This window comes from Balaenoptera physalus, assembly GCF_965194825.1.
Source record: "Balaenoptera physalus genome assembly, chromosome: 15".
NCBI lineage: Eukaryota > Metazoa > Chordata > Mammalia > Artiodactyla > Balaenopteridae > Balaenoptera > Balaenoptera physalus.
In genome coordinates, this window is record NC_138894.1 from 58,644,057 (window position 1) to 58,665,551 (window position 21,495).

The 21,495-nt window shown below is 35.8% G+C and overlaps 1 protein-coding gene and 1 long non-coding RNA gene across 3 annotated transcripts in view; one reads left to right on the forward strand and one right to left on the reverse strand.

Annotated features, from left to right (window-relative positions):
* Positions 1-6,056: 6,056 nt before the first annotated feature.
* MSH2 (mutS homolog 2) overlaps positions 6,057-21,495 on the reverse strand; it is a 72,756-nt gene continuing 57,317 nt past the window's right edge. For both annotated transcript variants that reach the window (XM_082427695.1, XM_082427694.1), the window contains 8 exons: positions 20,202-20,325; positions 18,584-18,734; positions 16,052-16,149; positions 12,969-13,214; positions 11,680-11,884; positions 10,197-10,444; positions 8,326-8,501; positions 6,057-6,504 (listed from right to left, as the gene is read on the reverse strand). In XM_082427695.1, the coding sequence (XP_082283821.1) occupies positions 6,334-6,504; positions 8,326-8,501; positions 10,197-10,444; positions 11,680-11,884; positions 12,969-13,214; positions 16,052-16,149; positions 18,584-18,734; positions 20,202-20,325 (1,419 nt within the window). In that variant the 3' untranslated portion in view covers positions 6,057-6,333. The remainder of the gene's footprint in view (positions 6,505-8,325; positions 8,502-10,196; positions 10,445-11,679; positions 11,885-12,968; positions 13,215-16,051; positions 16,150-18,583; positions 18,735-20,201; positions 20,326-21,495) is intronic.
* Positions 8,417-8,782, forward strand: LOC309644277. Its single transcript, XR_014254341.1, has 2 exons — positions 8,417-8,517; positions 8,611-8,782. It is a non-coding gene; the product is annotated as an uncharacterized lncRNA (long non-coding RNA).

The following is a 21,495-nucleotide window of genomic DNA, read 5'->3' on the forward strand; positions in this document are numbered from 1 at the left end:
CTGCCATTGTTCTTTTGCTAGAATAAGAAATTGTCCACTGACAGAATTATCCTTTCTTCTAAATTTAACAATTTTAGGGAGTTTATAATTTTATCTCTTTGAGGTGAAGCAAAGGCAGCAGCAGTCTGGTCTTCTATTTACCAAGTCTAGAAATAGGATGGGAATGGTCCAGTGAAGGCCACCCAGCATCCAGTATCATTCATGCCACTGCTGAGTTCCCCACGTAGCTGGATGAAAGATGTGTGTGGGCACTTGTTTGGACAAACCACATGCCAAAGCAAAAATATGCTAACATACATTGAATTTGGATCATGTTCTGAATGTGGTCTGACACAGGAAACACTGTTGCTTCCAGGACCGTGGGAAAGCTGCTGTGTCAAAGGCAAGGCGAGGGCTCCCCACTTTCCTCCTCAAAGAACAGGAGGCATTGCTACCTGCAATGAGACAGTGTCTGCAAGGGACTACTTCCTCTGGATACCCTGGCTCTGTACCACAATGTTCACAGACACCTGAAAGCTGGCCAAATAGGTAAATTCTGGAGCAGAATAATAAGAGAAAGCAGTGGCTCTGTCTATCAAGGGAAGCAGAGTGGGGAGACCATCAGACAGGAAACTATTATTTTAAGTTGGGCTCCACTTCCAGTTTTAGTCGGAAAATATGTGCAGCATTCTGGGCACTTTCGTCATCTCTCCCGGCCACACCCTATCTCCTTATCCCAAACACACTGACCGACCCTAGGAAGGCAATAATAGAGATTTCCTTTGTATATGAAAATTCTCTTTACTCATTTGTTCTTCCCCATAAGCTGATTAACATGGTTTAGTTTATTTCAGACCAGGCACTGGTTTTCCTTCTGACTATTCTGCACACCATCCTAATCAACAGAATGTAACTAACAAGCTTAAAGGACCGCTCAGCACTGAATCAGCAGCTCATACCATATGCTGTGGGTAAAAACATACTTCCCAAAAAAGCTAAATGCAGAAAGACTAAGGATAGAAGATGCATTTAATACTCATGAAGTCTAACAGGATGTGCTTAGTATGTGGAACACTGAGAGTTTACAGGGAAAAAGTTATTCTTTAAATATATCCTAAAACATCTTCCTTCTGTTCTAATTTTTACCCTCAAAAGAGTATTTTAAGGAAAAAAATCTAACTACAAAAACAATTGCATCTTGGATGGATTCTTAGTGCTAACTTTTTTAAAATGCAGAAAAGCCATGTATTTTCTCAGAAACGTGCTTATGTGGCCAACAGATTTCATGGTAACAGTATGGTTGAATTCTAAATCTTGGATAATATTTATAGATTCGGCTTTATTCTGGTATTATCCAAGTGCGTGTTTGAGTGGAGAAGGAAAACCAAGCCACGGTGCAATTAGAATTTTAAAATGCAACTGTCTTTTGACAGGTCAGGAATTAGTTTATCTTTTGCTCTACATCTACCATTCCAAAAGGAAGGAGACTGGTTGCTTCATTAGCATATTCATGTAATAAGCACAGCTTAAGTCTGAAACATCTTAAACAAAGGGTCTATTATGTTTTTTTCACTTTCAAAAACATCTTAGAACTAAACATTAAGTCTCTTTTAGAGAAATGAAAGCAGCCTGATTTATCAGAGCTTGAGAGACTACATGTTTTCTTAGAATCAACACCTCCCCCCCTCCATTTCTCGTAGCCCTAACAACTAAAACCATGGGCTGATCTCCATTTTATACATGCTTTTGTACAGCAATCTAAAAACACACGCTCATAGCTAACCAGGGGATAAAATATTTCACTGGAATTTTAAAATTGCCTTTTGAATTATATAAAAAAGTCTTCCGCTTACAAGCAGCTACATGATTTTGTAAACCAATAAAAAGGTCCACATTTAAATTTTTTCTCTGTTAAGTTTGCCTCCTACCCAAGCATTTGATAGCCAGAAAAGAAAAGCTGATGTATCTTACTCTAAATTATCATTGATGAAAAAGAGCGTGGTAAATCAAGATGAGCATTTTAAAGGGCTTATTGGCATTAAATTTTCATTTGTTCTCATACCAAACTAAGCGCTTAACACATAATTGCAGAGTTTAGCAATAATCATAAAGCAAGCACCTGCACAACCACCACTCAAGTCAATAACCAGAATGCTGTAGCACCCCAGAAGCCCTCTAGAAGCCCCTCCCCGTCAGCACCGCCAACCACTCTCCCGACTTACATAGTCAAGTTCTTGCTTTTCTTTATCATCTCACCCCCATGAATGCACCATTACACAGTATTTTACCTATTCTTCAACTTCATATGATTGGGAGAAAAACGGTATTATTTGTTATCTGTCATTTCTTTTGCTTACTGTTTTTAAGATTCCGTCTAAGTTATTTTGTGTAGCTATAGTCTGTTTTCATAGCTGGGTTGTTTCCAGTTTGGGTCTATCACAAATATTCTTGTATACCATCATTGTACAATGTGTATACGTATCTCCACAGTATGCATGCATCTAGGAGCAAAACTGCTGGGTCATATGTCTGTCTTCAACTTTACTAGGTAATTATTCTCACCAGCAGTGTTGTGCCACATCAACAAATACCACCAATAGTTGGTATTGTCACATTTTAAAGGACTGTCTATCTGATGGGGAGGGCAGAGTCCTCCCAGAACTCTGGGAGTTACAGGAGGGTGTAACCCAGAATAGTTTTCATTTTCATTTTTCTGACTGGTGATTGAAGACCTTTTCATGTGTATGGATCATTTATATTTCCTCTTGGGTAAAGTGCCTGAACTTCTTTTAAAACAAGTTTTGTTGGAGAAAAGGGAACTCTTCCCTACACTGTTGGTGGGAATGTAAATTGGTGCAGCCATTATGGAAAACAGTACGGAGATTCCTTAAAAAGCTAAAAATAGAGTTGCCATATGATCCAGCAATCCCACTCCTGGGCATATATCCAGAGAAAACTATAATTCAAAAAGATACATGCACTCCAAGGTTCACAGCAGCACTACTTACAAGTGCCGAGACATGGAAACAACCTAAATGTCCAACGACAGATGAATGGATAAAGGTGTTGTATATACAATGGAATACTACCTAACCATAAAAAAGAATGAAATAATGTCATTTGCAGCAATATGGATGGACCTAGAGATTATCATACTAAGTGAAGTCAGACAGAGAAAGACAAATATCATATATCACTTACTTGTAAAATCTAAAATATGATACAAATGAAATTATTTACAAAACAGAAACAGACTCACAGACACAGAAAACAAACTTATGGTTACCAAAGTGGGAAAGGGGATGGGGGAGGGATAAATTAGGAGTTTGGGATTAGCAGATACAAACTACTGTATACAAAATACACAAACAACAAGGCCCCTACTGTATAGCACAGGGAACTAAACTCAATATCCTGTAATAAACCATAATGGAAAAGAATATGAAACGGAATATATATATATAAAACTCAATCACTTTGTTGTATACTAGAAACTAACACATTATAAATCAACTATACGTCAATAAAAATTTTAAATTAAAAATAAGTTTGAAATATAATTTACATTGTACAGTGCACCCATTTAAAGTGTATGCTTCAATGGTTTTTAGGTATATTCACAGATATGTGCAGCCATCACCAATTTTAGAACATTTTCATCTGAAAAAGGAACCCCATATCCTTTAGCTATCACCTCCCTAGCCATCCATGCCCTGCCTGCCAGCCCTATGCTAATCTACTTTGTTTCTATACCTTTTCCTATTCTGGACTTTCACATGAACGGAATTACATATTACGGAGGCTCTTGTGCCTGGCTTCTTCACTAATGTTTCCAAGGCTCATCCTAGCTTTAGCATGTATCAGTCCTTCATTCCTTTTATGGCCAATTAACAGTCCATTGTATACGGCTTCCCTGGTGGCACAGTGGTTAAGAATCCGCCTGCCAATGCAGGGGACACGGGTTCAAGCCCTGGTCCGGGAAGATCTGACATGTCGCGGAGCAACGGGTGCCACAACTACTGAGTCCTCGTGCCTAAGAGTCTGTGCTCCCAACAAGAGAAGCCACCACAGTGAGAAGCCCGCACACTGCAATGAAGAGTGGACCCTGCTCACCGCAACTAGAGAAAGCCCGCGTGCAGCAACAAAGACCCAACGCAGCCATACATACATACATAAATAAATAAATAAAATTTAAAAAAATAGTCCATTGTATGGATATTCTATATTTTGTACATCCATTCATTAATCCATTGATGGACATTTGGATCGTTTCTACTTCTTAGCTATCATAAATAATTCTGCTGGGACTTCCCTGGTGGCGCAGTGGTTAAGAATCCGCCTGCCAATGCAGGCGACATGGGTTCGAGCCCTGCTCCGGGAAGATCCCACATGCCGCAGAGCAACTAAACCCGTGCGCCACAACTACTGAGCCTGCGCTCTAGAGCCCGTGTGCCACAACTACTGAAGCCTGCATGGCTAGAGCCCGTGCTCCGCAACAAGAGAAGCCACCGCAATGAGAAGCCCGCCCACCACAACAAAGAGTAGCCCCCGCTCGCCACAATTAGAGAAAGCCCGCGCACAGCAACGAAGACCCAACGCAGCCAAAAATAAAAATTAATTAAAAAAATAATAATTCTGCTATAAACATTTGTGTATAAGTTTTTGCGTAAACATGTTTCTCTTGGATATATACCTAGGAATGGAAATACTGGGTCATCTGGTAACTCTTATGTTTAACTGAGGAAATGCCAGACTGTTTTCCAAAAGTGACTGCACCATTTTACGTTTTCACAGCAGTGTAGGAGAGTTCCAATTTCTCCACATCCTCAATACTGGTTTATCTGATTTGATTTTAGTATCCTAATGGGTGTGAAGTAGTAGCTCACTGTGGTTTTTATGTGCATTTCCCTGATAACACCTTGCATCCTTTCATTTGCCTACTGGCTATTTGCGTATCTTCCTTGGAAAATTATCTATTCAGATCCTTTGCCTTTCAACTGGGTTGTCTTTTTCTTAATGAGTTGTATTAAGAATCGTGTCTGTTTAGTGATTTTTATAGTTCTTTATATATCATGGATATAAATTCTTTGATATTTTATGTGGTACCAATATGTTCTCCCATTGGATCTACAGTTGACTCTTGACCAACACCGGTCTGAACTCTGTGGGTCCATTTATACTTGGATTTTTTTCAATACATACTGCAATACTACATGATCCACAGTTGTTTGAATCTATAGATGCGGAACTGTGGATATGAAGGGACTGTAAAGTTATATGTGGATTTTCGACTGCACAGGGGGTCAGTGCCCCAGACCGCTCGCTGTTAAGGGTCAATTGTACTCTTAGAACTTTGTGATGCCTTTTTATGAAAATAAGTTCCTAATTTCAATATTGCTAAGTGTGTCAAACTTTATGGATGGTGTTTGTGACTTAAGAACTATCTTTCCCAAAGCCAACTTCATATTTCCTATATTTTTATAGTCATAAAAATATTTCCCTATTTTATTTTCTACGGAACTACAAACACTAAAAACTTGGTAGTGTTGCTTTGTACATTTAGGTAAAAAATTCACTGGAGTTGATTTTTCTATATGATATGGAATAGGGATCCAATCTCGTTTTGTTCCTATATGAATACCCTATCATCCCATCACCATTTATTAAAAAGGCTATCCTTTTCCTCCCATGTTCAGCAGGACCAGCCACTACACTCTTAACCTCTCCATCTCCCTGTAAAATAAAAGTAGACTAAAATCAGCGTTCTCAATCTGAAAGATTTTGTTAAAATCCGGATTTCTAAATCTCATCACAAACTGGGGGTGGGAGAATGGCAGATGGGCTGGAGGATCACACTAGGACCCTGGATTTATAATAGGTTCCTTGGCTACTGCATATGCAGCCAACCTGGCTCGTGCCAACAGATGGACACTGTGGGGAATCACTGGAAATGGGTTCCATGGTTCCTTCTAGCTTTAAGACCCCTCACTTTTTTACAAAGTCTCTGGGCTACTTGTTTCTTCCATACCATTCGGGAATATGTGTAAAAGTCTTATCACAAAGAAATACAACACATATCAAATTCTAAAAACTACATGATTTTATTTATAAAATTCAACATATTGCCTACTATTGCCCATGTCAAGTATTCCTCAGTTACAGCTCTCATTGTTCAAAATAAAGATCTTTGAGAATATACTCAGGTAGAGCAAAGTATACTAAATATTTTATTAACTTCATATCCCATGGACATCAATTGCTAACACTATGGAAAAAGGGTTAATATAAAATAGTACAAAAGCATTACAGACAATAGCTTATCAATACTATCTTCATTCCCTTAGTGGAATTTACTCATGTAGTTACCTTTATTCTTGAAATTATTTCATTTACAAAACGATTATTCTTTGCTATCACCTCAGCTTTCAGCTGTTTTAACTTCATTACGATGTTTTCTTCTGACATTTCAGTAAAGGGCACTTGCTTCACCTTGGATAAAAACTCTTCAATAATTTTTTCACCTTGCTGAAAAACATGTGAACGTTCCATTAGTCTTTAAAATGACTTTTCTAAAAGTCACATTAAATAGTAATGAATTGTCCCATTATAATTTCAATCTAAACACTCCACCCAATATTTAAACAACATTCTTTAAATTTTAAGTGTGCACCATCTAGAATTTACAGCAAAGCCCTTAGTTGACTCTATTTCTTCATAGCAAGTCGTTTAAAGGGTATTTATAAATATATTTTCAGCTGCTAATGCCAAAGAAACTGAATATTTTCGTAGTTCCCAAATCCCTCAGCTTTTATAACTGATGTATAAACTTAACCTTCTGGGGGAAAAAGAACTCAAGGTTTACAAATACTATAAGGTATAAACAGTCACTGAAAATTTAATACTCATACACACATGGGGTGTTTCTTCTTTGTTTATTTTACTGCCTAGTCATTGCCATTCTAAAGAACGTGGTTATTACTTGCTATGTGACCCGTGGGCTAATTCCTTAACACACATTCCTCATCCGTAAAATGGGGACAATAATATTACCAACCACACAGGGCTGTTATGAGAATTAAAGAGTTAAAGAGTGTAAAGTGCTAAGAACAGTGCCTGGCAAAGGACATAATGTTTATTACTGCATGTGAAGCTGAACTAAAAAGTCTGCTTTTTACCAGGGAGCCAGTTAGTCATATGTACCTTAGAGGTGAAAGGTAGATAATCCAAATGATAAGATAGAGAAGAAACACATCTCTATTAAATAACAAGTGCCTCTTTTTCCCAAAAAATAAAATCTAGATTGAGTAACATGGATAATTCTGTGTTATATGTCTCCCTTAGCTTAAAATTTTTAAAAAATTCATTGTAATTAATATTATCAAAAGTATATGACTTCTATTCTAATTGGGAATCATTTACATAAAGGAGCCTACCTAATCCTGGATCATGGATAGCTGTGGAGCTGATACCAAGACCGTTTCATATCCAGGATGGCAACCTTCCCTACTTAAAACTATTAACAAGTTATAATACATATCGCCTGCTTGTATAGGTACAACAGATAAAACCTTATCTTTTAAGCCCCCAAACCATACACATCATCTATTATGGTAACATCATCTATCCTTCAAGTAAGAACAACAAAAAATTCACCGGGTAAAAGCTAACAATGTGACAGGAAGTTGTCACAATGCATAATCACAGTAAATGCTGCCAGGACCTAGATGTAAATTAAGATTCTTTTATTTTCGTTATTACAGAAAACTAATAATCCTTTAATTTTTAAAAAATCCACTGGGCATATGCTTATACCTTTCTGTGTGAACGTCTCAATTTCACCCACCACTCAGAAGGCCTAACTTAAGATCCACTGCTCCCACAAGAACTGAAACATCCTGCCCAAAGAGAGCTTTCCTGAGTAAACATTTGTCATAATTCTCTATGACATGCTCACTATTACTACCTCCCCAACTAGTTTCTAAACAACTGGAGGGCAGGAACTGTGTTCATTTCTTCATCGTCTTAGCTAAGCACTGAGTAAATATGTAATTTAACTGAACTCGATCTATTTGTTTATAAGTAGTCAAAGATGTGCATAGACCTCTATAACTCTTTGAATTATGTATTTTAACCTACACTAATTTTCTTATCCTCCTGCTTTTGAAATCTGGTACTTGAAGTGCTATCTTTCAATTGTGCAGATGTGTGCAGTGGTGAAACCAAATTGATACACATGGATTCTTTACTGTGCAAAGAAATGTTAAGTGGAAACCAATAATGAATGATCAATAAGCAAACATTAGAATCATATAGGAAAAAAATAACTACAAAAATAATTTGACAAACCTCTCTTTCCAGATAGCACCTCTTTGCTGCTGGTTCCATTTCATCATATTCCTGTGGTTTCCCAATATTCTGAAACTCCTCTAGTTCCAGGGCTTTTTGTTTAGCACACTCTATTACATGCCTGGGGAAATTAGCAAGCTCGGCAACGTGAATCCCAAAACTCTGATCACAGACACCTGTAAGAAATTTGAGGCGTGTGAGGGGCAGGGTAGGAAGAGAACCTGTAAGAAATTTGAGGCGTGTGAGGGGCAGGGTAGGAAGAGAACCTGTAAGAAATTTGAGGAGTGTGAGGGGCAGGGTAGGAAGAGACAGCAATTTATGCAAATGGAACTTACTTTCTCACTTTGTCATTAGGAAACGTAATTTTGTATTATTTCAAATACATTAGCCAAGTGTTTCACAGTAACTTAAAGAAATTTTACTTAAGCCTCCAGTGAAAAGTGATTATGACTTGGCACACAGTGCTGTATTTTATCCTCGACAAATGTAGTAGGAAAAATAAAAATAGCAGATAAAAGGCTTGACAGACAGTCCTCAAAAGCCTAGACAAATATCTGAATCTGAAGAAAAATTAATCAACACAATATCTCTGAGGTTTTCTCATTTCATAAGGGAGGAACTAAAGTACTGTGAAAAAACAAAAAGATAAATGTAAAGTGTCACTAATTAGGAGGGGTATTTAATTCAAAATGTATTTCAAATGACAATGAAATTTTTGACCCAAATCTAGTCTAGTAAATTTTTAGACTAGGTATGTTAACTTCACCCACATTTGCAGAAAATAAACTGACTTAAGACATTCCTTCCAAATGTTAAATACCAGTGACGCTCACAGTGTTATCATGGAGCTCCCATTTCTGCCTCAACTGTAAATTTTCCTTTAGCCTAGTTATGTATCCCATGCATTCTGGAGCTGGATATTTTGCACAGCTTAGAGAAACAAAAATAAAATAGAAGCAAGTGTTTGATAAACATCCGCAGTGAAGGAGGAACCTGTTCCTATCTTCCCCAAACTTCACCTGGTCTTTTTTAATACTTTGAACCCATTTCCTTATCACACAAAACACCTTTTAAAAGCAAAACCTCAACTTCATGCTAAATGCCATGTCCAACCAACAGTATCTATATTCTCTATCAACAACAACAATGCAAACAGTAACTCAGAAGGATTCCTAAGAAGCATAAGCAACGAAGAATCAAAAATGATCTCATTTATGTGCAACCAACTGATGCAGAAAAATGCATTCATGGAAAATCAGAGAGCCATCTGAAAAGGCTATTCTGATGATTGGTGAAATGTTAAAGCAATAAAAACTTTACAGTATGTTAATCTCATCAACGCAGTCATCTGCTTAGCTGCCAGGTCCACTAATGACAAACTTTTCTCAAAGGATGAAATGCCAACAAATAAGTCATTCCTTACCTGATAACTACTAACAATTTCAAGATTTCTGGAAACCCCAGCTTTAAATGAACCTGTTATATAACACATTCTTAAAAATATAATCAGATAATTATGACAGTTTATTAAACAGTAACAGCTAGAGCCTCAGAACTGCAAAGCTTATTGTTACTATCAAGTAGCTAATTTGACAAGAAAACATGCTGCCATGGGAGGTAGGACAAAACCCCTGTGAGGATGTTCAAAAGTGCAGATCATTCTTTCTGTGACTGTTTTAAAATGAGTGGTTCTACTATGAGACATAGAAACAGAGATAACGTACCACGTCCCTGTCCCCAGACTGTAAATTAAGAGGTAAATGTGTTCTGTAAAAACATCAATAACTCATCCTAATGCAGAATAAGGCAATTACTAATGATTCCAAGGATAGGAACACCGAATTTACAGTACACCAGTGGTATGCACTCACCTTTCTTCACCTGATAAAGCATAGTTAAGGTCTCTTCAGTAGTTAGTGCTGTGACATGTAGATTATTAACAGTTGGTATCTGATTGGCCAAGGCAGTAAGTTCATGAAAATGGGTTGCAAACATGCAAAAAGCACGGATCCTTGTTGCAATGTACTCTGATATAGCCCACGCTAACCCAAATCCGTCATAGGTAGAGGTTCCTCTTCCCAATTCATCTATGATTATTAAAGAATCTTTGGTTGCAGACCTGAAACACATAATTACATGAAAATTTCCCATGATATAGCATGTGGTAATGCAAACAACAAATTAAGGCAATACAATGGGAAAGATGTGCCACAAATGTAACAGATTAATTATCTTTATACAAAAATTCAATAAGGTCAATGAAAAGCACTAAAACTTCAGTAAGAAAATGGGCATGGACATGAACAAACAACTGACATAAGAGGAAACAAATGGTGAATAAATATTTTTTAAATTATCAATCTCATTAGCTGTAATCTAAGAATTTCCAAATAAAGCAGCTATCATTCATTTCTTAACAATCAAATCAGTCAAGATTAAAAAAATAACACCACAAGAAGATGGGACAAGAGTGTGGTGACACGAACACTCACATACACGGCTGGTGGTCACGTGAATCTGTGTGCCTGCCGCAGCCCTACCAACACCAGATATTAGCATTTTATTTTCTCTTTAACCAAATGAAAGGAGGGGAACTTTTTTTTTTTAATTAGAGAATTTGACAGTTCTTCATGTGCTTATTGGTCATTTCCTTCTTTCTCCATGAAATGCCACTGACACCTTTTGCTTATTTCTTTAATTTTTTAAGTTATGCATATTAACTTATTGACTAATTACTGAACATCTGTATTGCTTTTATAATTCCCCACAAACAATAATCAAAGCATAATTTATTAAGGATCTACTATATGCAAAGTACTTTAGAAGACTCCAAGAAACAGAAGGCATAGCCTCCCTGTCTTCAAAGAAGCTCCTAAAAATGAAATAAAGACAAGAGATTTCATAAACTCTAAAATTAAAAGCTAATAAATTACAGGCATGTCAGAGTTCGAAGAAACACCCATGACCTTAGTTAGGCACGTGTGACAAGGAAAGTCATCAGAGAAGTGGATTTCTGTCATTACGGGCCTGTAAAGATTAGAAAGGACTTGGGTAAACAGCAGGGAAGGACCATTCCGGGTAGTGTGAACAGCATAAGCAAAAGCATGGCAGTGGGGAGATTCATAAGGTGAACAACTACCAGAAACCTTAAGAAGACAACATTAAAAATCAAAGAAGCTTTCCACAACTATCGCCAGTCACCCTTTCAAGATAATATAAAGTGCATAAAGCTCACAGGAAAACTATTAAACTAGATAAAAGATCACAGATGTTTTATAGATGAACCTGCAAATTTACTTTTCAAAGGACAGAGACATCCATTTCCATTTTCAGGAGACTGGGAAATGAACTCACCTGAGAATAGAAGCAGTTTCTAACATTTCAGCCATGAATGTGGAGACTCCTTTCAACTGACTGTCACCAGCCCCTACCCGGGCCAAGATGCAGTCCACCATGGACACTTCTGCTGACTCACATGGCACAAAACACCCAATCTGGGCCATGAGAACTACCACCCCAGTCTGGCGAATATATGTTGATTTACCTCCCATGTTGGGACCTACAAAACATTATATCAACAAGCAAGATTATTAACTTATTTGTGCTACTAATAAATTGAATATTACTCCTAAATTGCACATTGGTGACTAATTACCTAGGTCATGTGATATGACATACAAGAAGCAGACCACAGGCTGCCCAAAGGCATGAACAAAGGTCCTGCCTTATACTAGTCCCTGAAACAATGCTATTTTCTCTTCAGACAAACCTATGCTGTGCCCTTCTTCAAGAGGACCCAAGAAAAATATATCCTACCTATAATTTGACTATGGTCTAGAAAGAACATACAGACCACTTCCCCACAGCTCACAAAGCTGCCTGCAGGATAATTTTATGATATTCAGAAAAGCAGTACCTAACTGATTAATTAACTAAACACTATAATTCATTAATAAATGCATCTATCAGAGAATGAATCAGTATGATCAAATCCTTCAAATCAAGTAAATTCCACACTAAAACCCAAAGACATGACCTTACTTTTGGAAAATGTGCAATTTACCAATTAATGGTGTTAGATTATATGAACAACTTGAAAATCCATTTGGGGAAATAAAATACAATCATTGACTGTTTCCCAAACACATTTGCCCAAAGACTCCTATCACCCCTGTACCCTAACACTTTTATTTTCTAGAATCTCGTTAAGATCTCTCAAAACCCTTTAGTTTGAGACAAGCTACCTTAGTCTATACACAAGTCTACTTTTTTCGAGTTTCACATGAATACAGTATCATGTCTTTTAAAGAACTGCTACCCTAAGCTGAGGTCATTCCAGCACCTAATTCTGCTTGACTTTCAATGACCTCACTATTGAAAGGTCTGGCCCAAAGGTAAGCTTGGAGGATGAAGAGATGTTCATTTTTAAATGAACTGAACCCCTGGAAGAGAAGTTTCATTCTGTTCACATATATTCATTCATTCATTCATATATTATTAATATACTACTAACTAGAATGAACAACATTCTTTTTCTAACATCAAGGACTAGGATTTTCTTCATCAACTTGAAATATATTTCCACTCCAACATAATAAATGGGAAACATTACCCGCAAGAAGCCCATAAACTAGGTTTTTTACCAGTAATGATGTGGAACATCTGTTTATCTTTTTCAAAGTGAACATCATTAGGAATAAATGCAACTTCATCTTGAACTTCAACACAAGCATGTCTGGATGCTTTCAGTATAATTCTCCCTTGTCCTTTCTCCAAAATGACCGGCCGTACATATGGAACAGGTGCTCCATTGGACACATGAGCAAAGCTTACAACAGCATCTAGCTGAGCTAACACATCATTGAGTGTCTGCATCGGTTCTACATAGCCTATATAAAAACAGAAAAGGTACACAGGAACACTGGATAAGAAAAAACACATATAAGCAGCTGTAAGAATAAATTCAACCCTCCTCCATTTGGGAATTCAAAAACCATTTCCTAATTTATATAGTTTTTAAAAACAGAGGTTTGCCATAACTAAACATGAAAGGAACACTTAAAACTTAACATGAGGTTAAAATGTGTTGTCACATTTTCCCTTACTATGGATCAGATTTCAAAAATAGAGTATGATGCCCTCCCTTACCAAAATCCATTAAAATATAAAAGTGCATAGCTGCTTGGACTTCCCTGGTGGTGCAGTGGTTAAGAAGCCGCCTGCCAACGCAGGGGACATCGTTCAATCCCTGGTCCAGGAAGATCCCACATGCTGTGGAGCAACTAAGCCCGTGCGCCACAACTACTGAAGGCGGCGTGCCTAGAGCCCGTGCTCCGCAACAAGAGAAGCCACCGCAACGAGAAGGCTGCACACTGCAACGAAGAGTAGCCCACAGCTCATGGCAACTAGAGAAACCCGCACGCAGCAAAAGTTAACATCACCAATGATACGGCAAAAGACATCATGTGCCCCTTAATATGAATCCACAGACAACGGTAACGTCTGCGTATTCCAGACAAAACTGTATCACCTGAAAACAATCATGAGGAAACATCAGACAAACTCAAACTGAGAAATGTTCTACAAAATAAATGGCCTGTTCTCAAAAAAAAAAAAAAAAAGAAGAGTGCATAGCTGCTTATATAAGGAAATGAGGTAGAGGTTAAAAAAAAAAAACTAACAAGAAAAAGCTTCTGTGGAAAAGCTTTCATGATATACTGATAAGGTAAGAAAAGCAGGGTGCAGTGATATGTGAGGCACATTTCTAAATTTTAAGAGTCTGAAACCAGGAATGGCATTTCACAATTATCCTAAGATATCTGCAAACACAAGGTAATAAGATATAATGTGACTGTCAAGATTGTTACTTGAGGTTTTTTTTCCCCATGCAGTTAAATTTTAGCATAAATTTAGTTCCATAATTGTCTCTTAAAACACTTTCAACACTCCACTAGAGCAGTAAAACTAAAAGCTATTACATACATTAAACAGTCCCTGACACATGCTAGGCAAAGCATGATTAGGCAATAAAAATGGTCAAAATTTTCAGAATAGATTCTAAAATTTTAATAGGTTGGAGGGGCTGGTGTAACAGACACATGGGTCACACGGAACTATCACATGGACATCAATGTGTCAAAAGCTTCAGAAGACAATCAAGAGAACACTGTTTAATTTTAGAAAAATACAACATTATGAGTTTAATCAAATGGCAGGAAATCTGACTCATCTCTGATTCCCCTGTTCCCCACAAAAGTGATATATTTTTTGAAAATAAAAATTAACTTATGAACGGCCAAAAACAAATAATTCTTACTGTTTCACCACTTTTAAATTTATTCCTGTTTTACCTAACATATTAAAAAAAGGGGGGGAGGGGGAGAGTTCATCATACTACACTACCATATAGCAATAGGAACCTGTGAGAATTACTTAAATATTAGTGGAGTACTTACATAATTACTTTAACTCATAAAATTTCTAACATACCAACAAGAACATGTTTATAATAAAAGAAAACCAAAAGCCTCTTAATCGAGAGTCTATATTTGGTATCTCACAACACCTGGCTCTTCACAGCGTCACCTTTTCTGGTTTAAGAGCAAGATAAATTACAAAAATGATCTGTTACATTTTTAATAAAGATAGTTTATAATGTGTATATTAGACCAAGAAGAGGTTTCATTTAAATTCAAGGTGACTCCAAATACAAAACCTTCAATTTAATGTTAAAATCTAGCAGCTTGAACCTACTAGGTATTTAATGAATATTAGTTAATATTATTTTGGGGGAAGACTCCCAGTTTGAATATATGTAGTGTTTTTTAGGGTCCTTACAAATGCAATCTAGGCTAGGAACATAATTCAACTAGAAGATTACCATGCTACAGCAATCTGATACCACCAAACAAAAATGTAACCTTTACAAATCTCATTCATCTCAACACAAATATATAAATTATACTAAAACCCTTTAAAAGTTTTATGTTTCTTTCTGACTTACTATAAAAATTCATAATAGTAAAACAATTTACAGAATTATACATGCTTATACTTTTTAAATGACTTATTACCCCTAAATAATCCAGCACACATAACCTGAGAACAAGGACATCTTCCTACTTAATCACTATACACACCCAAGAAATGTGACACCAATATCATATTATCTCATATTAAACTTTGCCTATTTGTCCCAATAGTGTCCTTTATAGCTAGTCCCCAGTTCCAACCCCTAGTACTGGATCCAATCAAGGATCATCCTCTGCCTTTGACTGTTCTGTCACTTTAAGTATCCTTTAATCTGGAACAGAACCTGCCCATTCCTTCTTTGCTTCCATGACACTGACATTTTTAAAGAGTGCAGGCCTTAAAAAGTATGTCCCACAATCTAAATTTATCCAATTTTTTTTCTTCTTGTTACTATTCAGGTTCAACATATTTTTCAAGACTACTACAGGTATACCTTGGAGATATTGCAGTTTCAGTTCCAGACCACGGCAATAAAGGGAATATCACAATAAAGCAACACACAAATGTTCTGGTTTCACAGTGCACATAAAAGTTACGTTTACACTATACTGTAGTCTATAAGCGTGCAATAACAAAAAATGTATATACCTTAAATTAAAAAATACTTTATTGCTAAAAAAATGCTAACCATCATTTGACAAGGTAGGTTGCCACAAACCTTCGACATTTAATGTATTGGTTCTATTAAATTTACCTGAAGAAATATTGACAATTTCTTTAACAATGGCATCCTGGGCGTCCTCATATTCGGTTTTATTTTTGGTATACTCCTCATTGAGAGAAGTCAATTTACTGCAAATCAAGATAATGGTATTATTAAAAATATTAAAACATCTACTGGAGGTAATGTGCACTATATAAAATATATCCAGAGTATTATCCTATAAAGCATCAAAACAATTAAAATCGAAATATCAGTAGAAAATGGGCAACTCATTAGGGGCAAATGTGGCTGGAATTCAGTGTATTAACATTCATGCTGTTTGGAATGGCCCGTTGGCACCAATAGTATTCTTGCTATAACAATTATTTCCTTGAGTAAAATTCTGGTCTGTGACCTTTTCTAAAATATTTAAATGGAACCTAAAAAATAAAACAAATGAATGTATACAGCAAAACAGAAACAGACACAGATATAAAAAACAAACTAGTGGTTACCAGTGGGGAGAGGGGGAAATTAGGGGTATAGAATTAAGAGATAGAAACTACTATGTATAAAATAGATAAGGCAACAAGGATATATTGTACAGCACAGGGAATATAGCCATTATCTCGTAATAACTTTTAATGGAGTATAAACTATAAAAATAATGAATCACTATGCTGTATTCCTGAAACTAATATAATACTGTAAATCAGCTATACTTGGATTAAAAAATAAATAACACACACACCCCCACACACAGTTTCTCTCATTACTGTAGGAAACAGTCTTTGATACTGAAAGTTGTCAAAGTAAGGTAAATGTTTTGAAAACAATCTTATTGAGCAATTTAAAGAGTAAATGAAAATTAAAGGTTGAAATAAAAATTGCTGAAGATGGGAATAGAGAGAAAAAATATTCACTGGTATCAAAGGAAGGGAATGAAATTAAAAACAAAAAGACAAGATGAGGGGGGTCACAGAGGATACGAGAAAGAGGGGGAAGTACTTAACAGAAGGAGGAGGGTATTAGTCAATCAAGGCAATAATTGTGAACATGATGGAACCAGCCAATGCCATAACATGCACATACAGCTCAAGAACAGTACATTGGCACAAAAAGACTATGAAACAGGCAACTGGAAAGAATTAAAGGAAGAAAAGAAAGAAGCAAAGACATTATAAAAGTGAGACTGCTGTGTGATGGGAAGAGCTGACAGAGAGAAAAGAAGAGGTGGGCAGGAATCAGATTGTACAGGTTATAGTAAACATTTAATTTTTTTCTGTCTCCAGACACTGGAGGTTTTTAAGAAGGACAATTATATGATCTCAGAGTCAGATCCATAGCAAGCAATCTGTTGACAAAAAGCAATGAATGAATGAACGAATGAACGAATGAATTTTTCACAACTTTTGGAACCACTGTGGTCAGTTCAACCTCTATATATATTTTGGCTTAGATAAAACAGAACTTTTGGAGTGTTATAATCATCTTCCAGTCACCCATTGGTTAGTTATAACATATATAAATTTCTTGAATCAGGGATATAGTGTGATTGAGAAACAGCAACTAATAAATTTGGCAACAGAAGATCCAGGTTTGGTATCTATTGTTACTAGCTGTCCAATCCTGGGGAACTGGAGTTTCAGTTTCTCCATCTAAAAAGTGAGAGAACTGTAAGCTGTCCTATTTATCTCAGAGAGTTGTTATGAGAAACAGACTAAACAGACCGACTGTTTTCATTACTAGGTTGTCTGAACACCTAGAAGAACGTCTGCATATAACAGACACTCAAAACACTTACTAAATAAATGGATAAAAGAGGATCATATATACAAAAGTTAGCTGTAAATACTAAGAATATTCAGGAGGGTGGAGTTAAGGCTGGCCATAAGTTCTAGAACAATACAGAAGAGAAAGGATAAATGCCCTCCCTCTACCAGTCACAAAAGATTTATTTTTAAATAATTCTTTTTTCACCCATGAATAATCTGCCTCAGGAACTTCCTAACATCAGCAAGAGAAAACGCAGAAAAAAACTGGTAAGATTTTTTTACAACATGGAACACATTTTTTTTTTAAAAAAAAAAGCTGTAGTCTAATGAATGGCCTTATTAAGGCTGGTAGACATCTCCCTAAACTAAATGATACATCCAACTGATACACCAGAAGAATTTAATTGATCAAGGTTAACAAAGTTTTCTTAGAAAAAATAAATGTGAAAATAACTAACAGAGATATGAAGGGGAACTAACTCTAATAGATATGGAAACATAAAATAAATGTAATACAATGTATTTCATACTGATAAAAGGATGGTAAGAGACATACATGGAAGAATAATCTTAAAAATAGACCCAAAGTACCATTTCAGTCAATGAGGAAAAAATGAATTATTTAACAAGTGGTGTTGGGATATCTGACCAACCTCTTGTAAGGGAAAAAAAGCTTCAATCTTATCTTATGCCTTATATCAATTAACAATAAATACGGTAAAACTTCCTTATCATAGAACATTCACGTTTCATCAGAGAATAGTTTCATGGGACTAGTAAAGACTTAATTTAACATAGGCTTACAAACCTGTTGGTAAATTTAACACCATTCTTCTGGATATCTACTGTACTGAAGTTTTTATTATTACGAAGGACTTTTTCTTCCTTGCATGTTACGCGAAAATAATATCCAAATTGTGTGCTGGAATCCAGTTTAATCTGTTTGCCAGGATCCAAGCCTTCATGATCAGGAAAAAAAGAAAAAGTATGTCATAGATATCTACAGCCATTTTCAATGTAAGTGTTTAAAATACTTAAATCTAAATAGTGAAAAATATACTTTTATTACATGACAGCATACTGGAAATTATTAATATTATCCAACTGGGAAAGATGCACATCCTACTTCACTTACTTCACTCAAAAAACTACATGAAAATACTTAAATCCCCTTATTAATGTTAGCTTCTGATGAGGAGGCCTTTCTAGGTAAACCCAACCAAGGCTTCAGAGCACCAGCAGTGGGTAGCACACACTGTTCTAAGATGCTGTGGGCATGAGGGTAGATAAGAAATGGTCATTGTCCTTGAGGAGTTCTGCTGAGGGTTCTTTAGTTAACCAAAGCATTTCTCTGGAACTAATATAGAGTATAATTAAAGAAAACAAATATACTTTCCAAACAAAAACTTGAGACTCTGACAATGAAGCCCTAGAAAAACTAGGACATATACTTTGTGTTAAATGTAGGAAGCTTCACAAAACAAGCAATGATCAATCAGCTAGACTTTATGCATCTAAGATTTTTGAGTTTTTATGTTTGTCCTGTCCTCATAATCTCATTCATCATTGTGATCTTTAGACCCCAAACCAGAAGAGAGAGATAGTATCTACAAACTTATTTGCTAAAGCATGACTATGGAAGGTTAGAAGCAGCAAACAACTAAAGACAGACCTCACTTGACCAGGGAGGAAAGAGACATAGAGAGAACATGGAGAGATCTATGAAATGAGGAGGGTAAATTTCAATATCCTTCAAGGCAAAGATTCTTAAATCTAGGATCCAGTTCATATAAGGACTCTCCAAGGAAACTATTTGCAAAAATTTTTATATATGTTGGTATGGGCATATACAAGAGTATTACTGCTCTGAGGGGTCTTCTAATATGCTGAGATTTGTTTGTTCAACATACATGTGAGAGATGCTCAGAACAAAGAGGTTTATAAATTCAGAGCAAAAGAGAACAAAACAGTGTGAGACTAATTAGGGAACTGATAATCTAGGGAATTCAAATCTAATAATTTTTTTAAGTTGGTATTAATGAAGTGCTTGGGAACCCCAAAGCCAAATCAATGAACTATTCCTAGTAGAATTAGGGTTATAGAGGAGGTAACATTTAAAACAGGTCTTATTTAAAAGACACGATGCAAGGGCATGTAGGGTGATTTGTCTGGCAGGAACGTGGGGTCATGCTGGGATTAGGGAAATTAGTAAAAGAAGAATCTGAAGGGGAGGCCAGGCTCCAGATGTAAAGAACCCTGTATGTAAACTTTATGTGACTGTAATTTTATTCAGTAGAAAAGGGGGCTGGCACTTTAAACAAGGAAGTGGCATGATCAATTGTTTCTTCTAGGAAAGCAATTCTGGCTCCAGTGTGGATACTATGTAGACAAAAGAATTATTCAAACCTCCAAGAACCCATTCTTACCTAGATCTCTAGCTGCACTTATTAATGTTGACTGCATCTTCTTTTCTAAGTCATCCATTATTTCTCTTAATTCACTCAAGTTAGGATCAAATGAAGGTTTTACAAGGAATTCATGGTTTTCCACCTAGAGACAGAACAAAGAGTAGCTAAATTTTATCAATGATGGGTAAAGATGGAAATCATGAAAAGTATTTTGCTTATTTAATTTAAAATTCACTAATGTTTTGAATTAAGTGATTCACTATCCATAAGTTACTCAGTCACAACTATAAGGAGTTTCTACATATTAACAGATATAAAGAGCTCTGTTTATTAGGAGCTTAGATCTCTAGATATAGAAAAATTATTCATATGAAACATAGTGCTGATAATTTTGTCCCTAACAGTATTCATTATTTTTATTTATATTTTTCCCTAAGCAATGTTTAAAGACTGTAACAGAATATGTAGTTTTTGCCCAAATCAATGATCCATCTTAGGAATCTCGAAAAGTTAGCTCTTAAAGTCCCTTTTTGAAACAAAACAAAATGACTAAAACTTGAACAAAATTATGAAAGAATATTTTTTAAAAAGAATGAATCCTATCCTTATAGACATTAAGAACTATTGAAAAGACCTAATTTTATGTAAAAATATGAGTCAGTTTTCTAAAACAAGATTTTTAAAAATTCAGTAAGTGAGACTGATATAAATTCTTCCCAATTACTATCCACTTAATCAGAGCACACCTTCTTCACATACCAAAATTGAACACCACGATAAGGAAATAAAATCACAATACAGAAAGCTAGCAAAAAAGAGAATAAAACATTTACCAAATAACTTTCTCAATTTAAACCAACAAAAGATTTAATTATATAATATACTAAAATTTAAAATTTCAAATAAACCTAATTTTTTAAAAGGCAAAAGATTTGTAAAAATAGCTTTGCAAAATATAAAAATGTAAAGGTTGACGTTTTCTTTTATAAAACGGCACTTGTGCGCATGTATGAGAAAAACATCAAGTCATTAAATGGGCAGGCATAAAAACATACAACTCACAGATGAGAAAATAAGTAGTAAACTAAAGCCACAGAAAACTGCTAAAGCTCCATAATAATAAAACACATGAATATTTAAGCAACCTTAAGATATTATTCTATAGCTATTTTTTTTAAGGAAAAAGAAAAAACCTATCACCAAATACTAATGAGGCTATAGTGAAATTGGTATACTCATTCATTTCTGGTGAGAATCTAAGTTGTTATAACCTTTAAAAAAGAAAAAGCAATATGAGACAAGACTCAGAGAT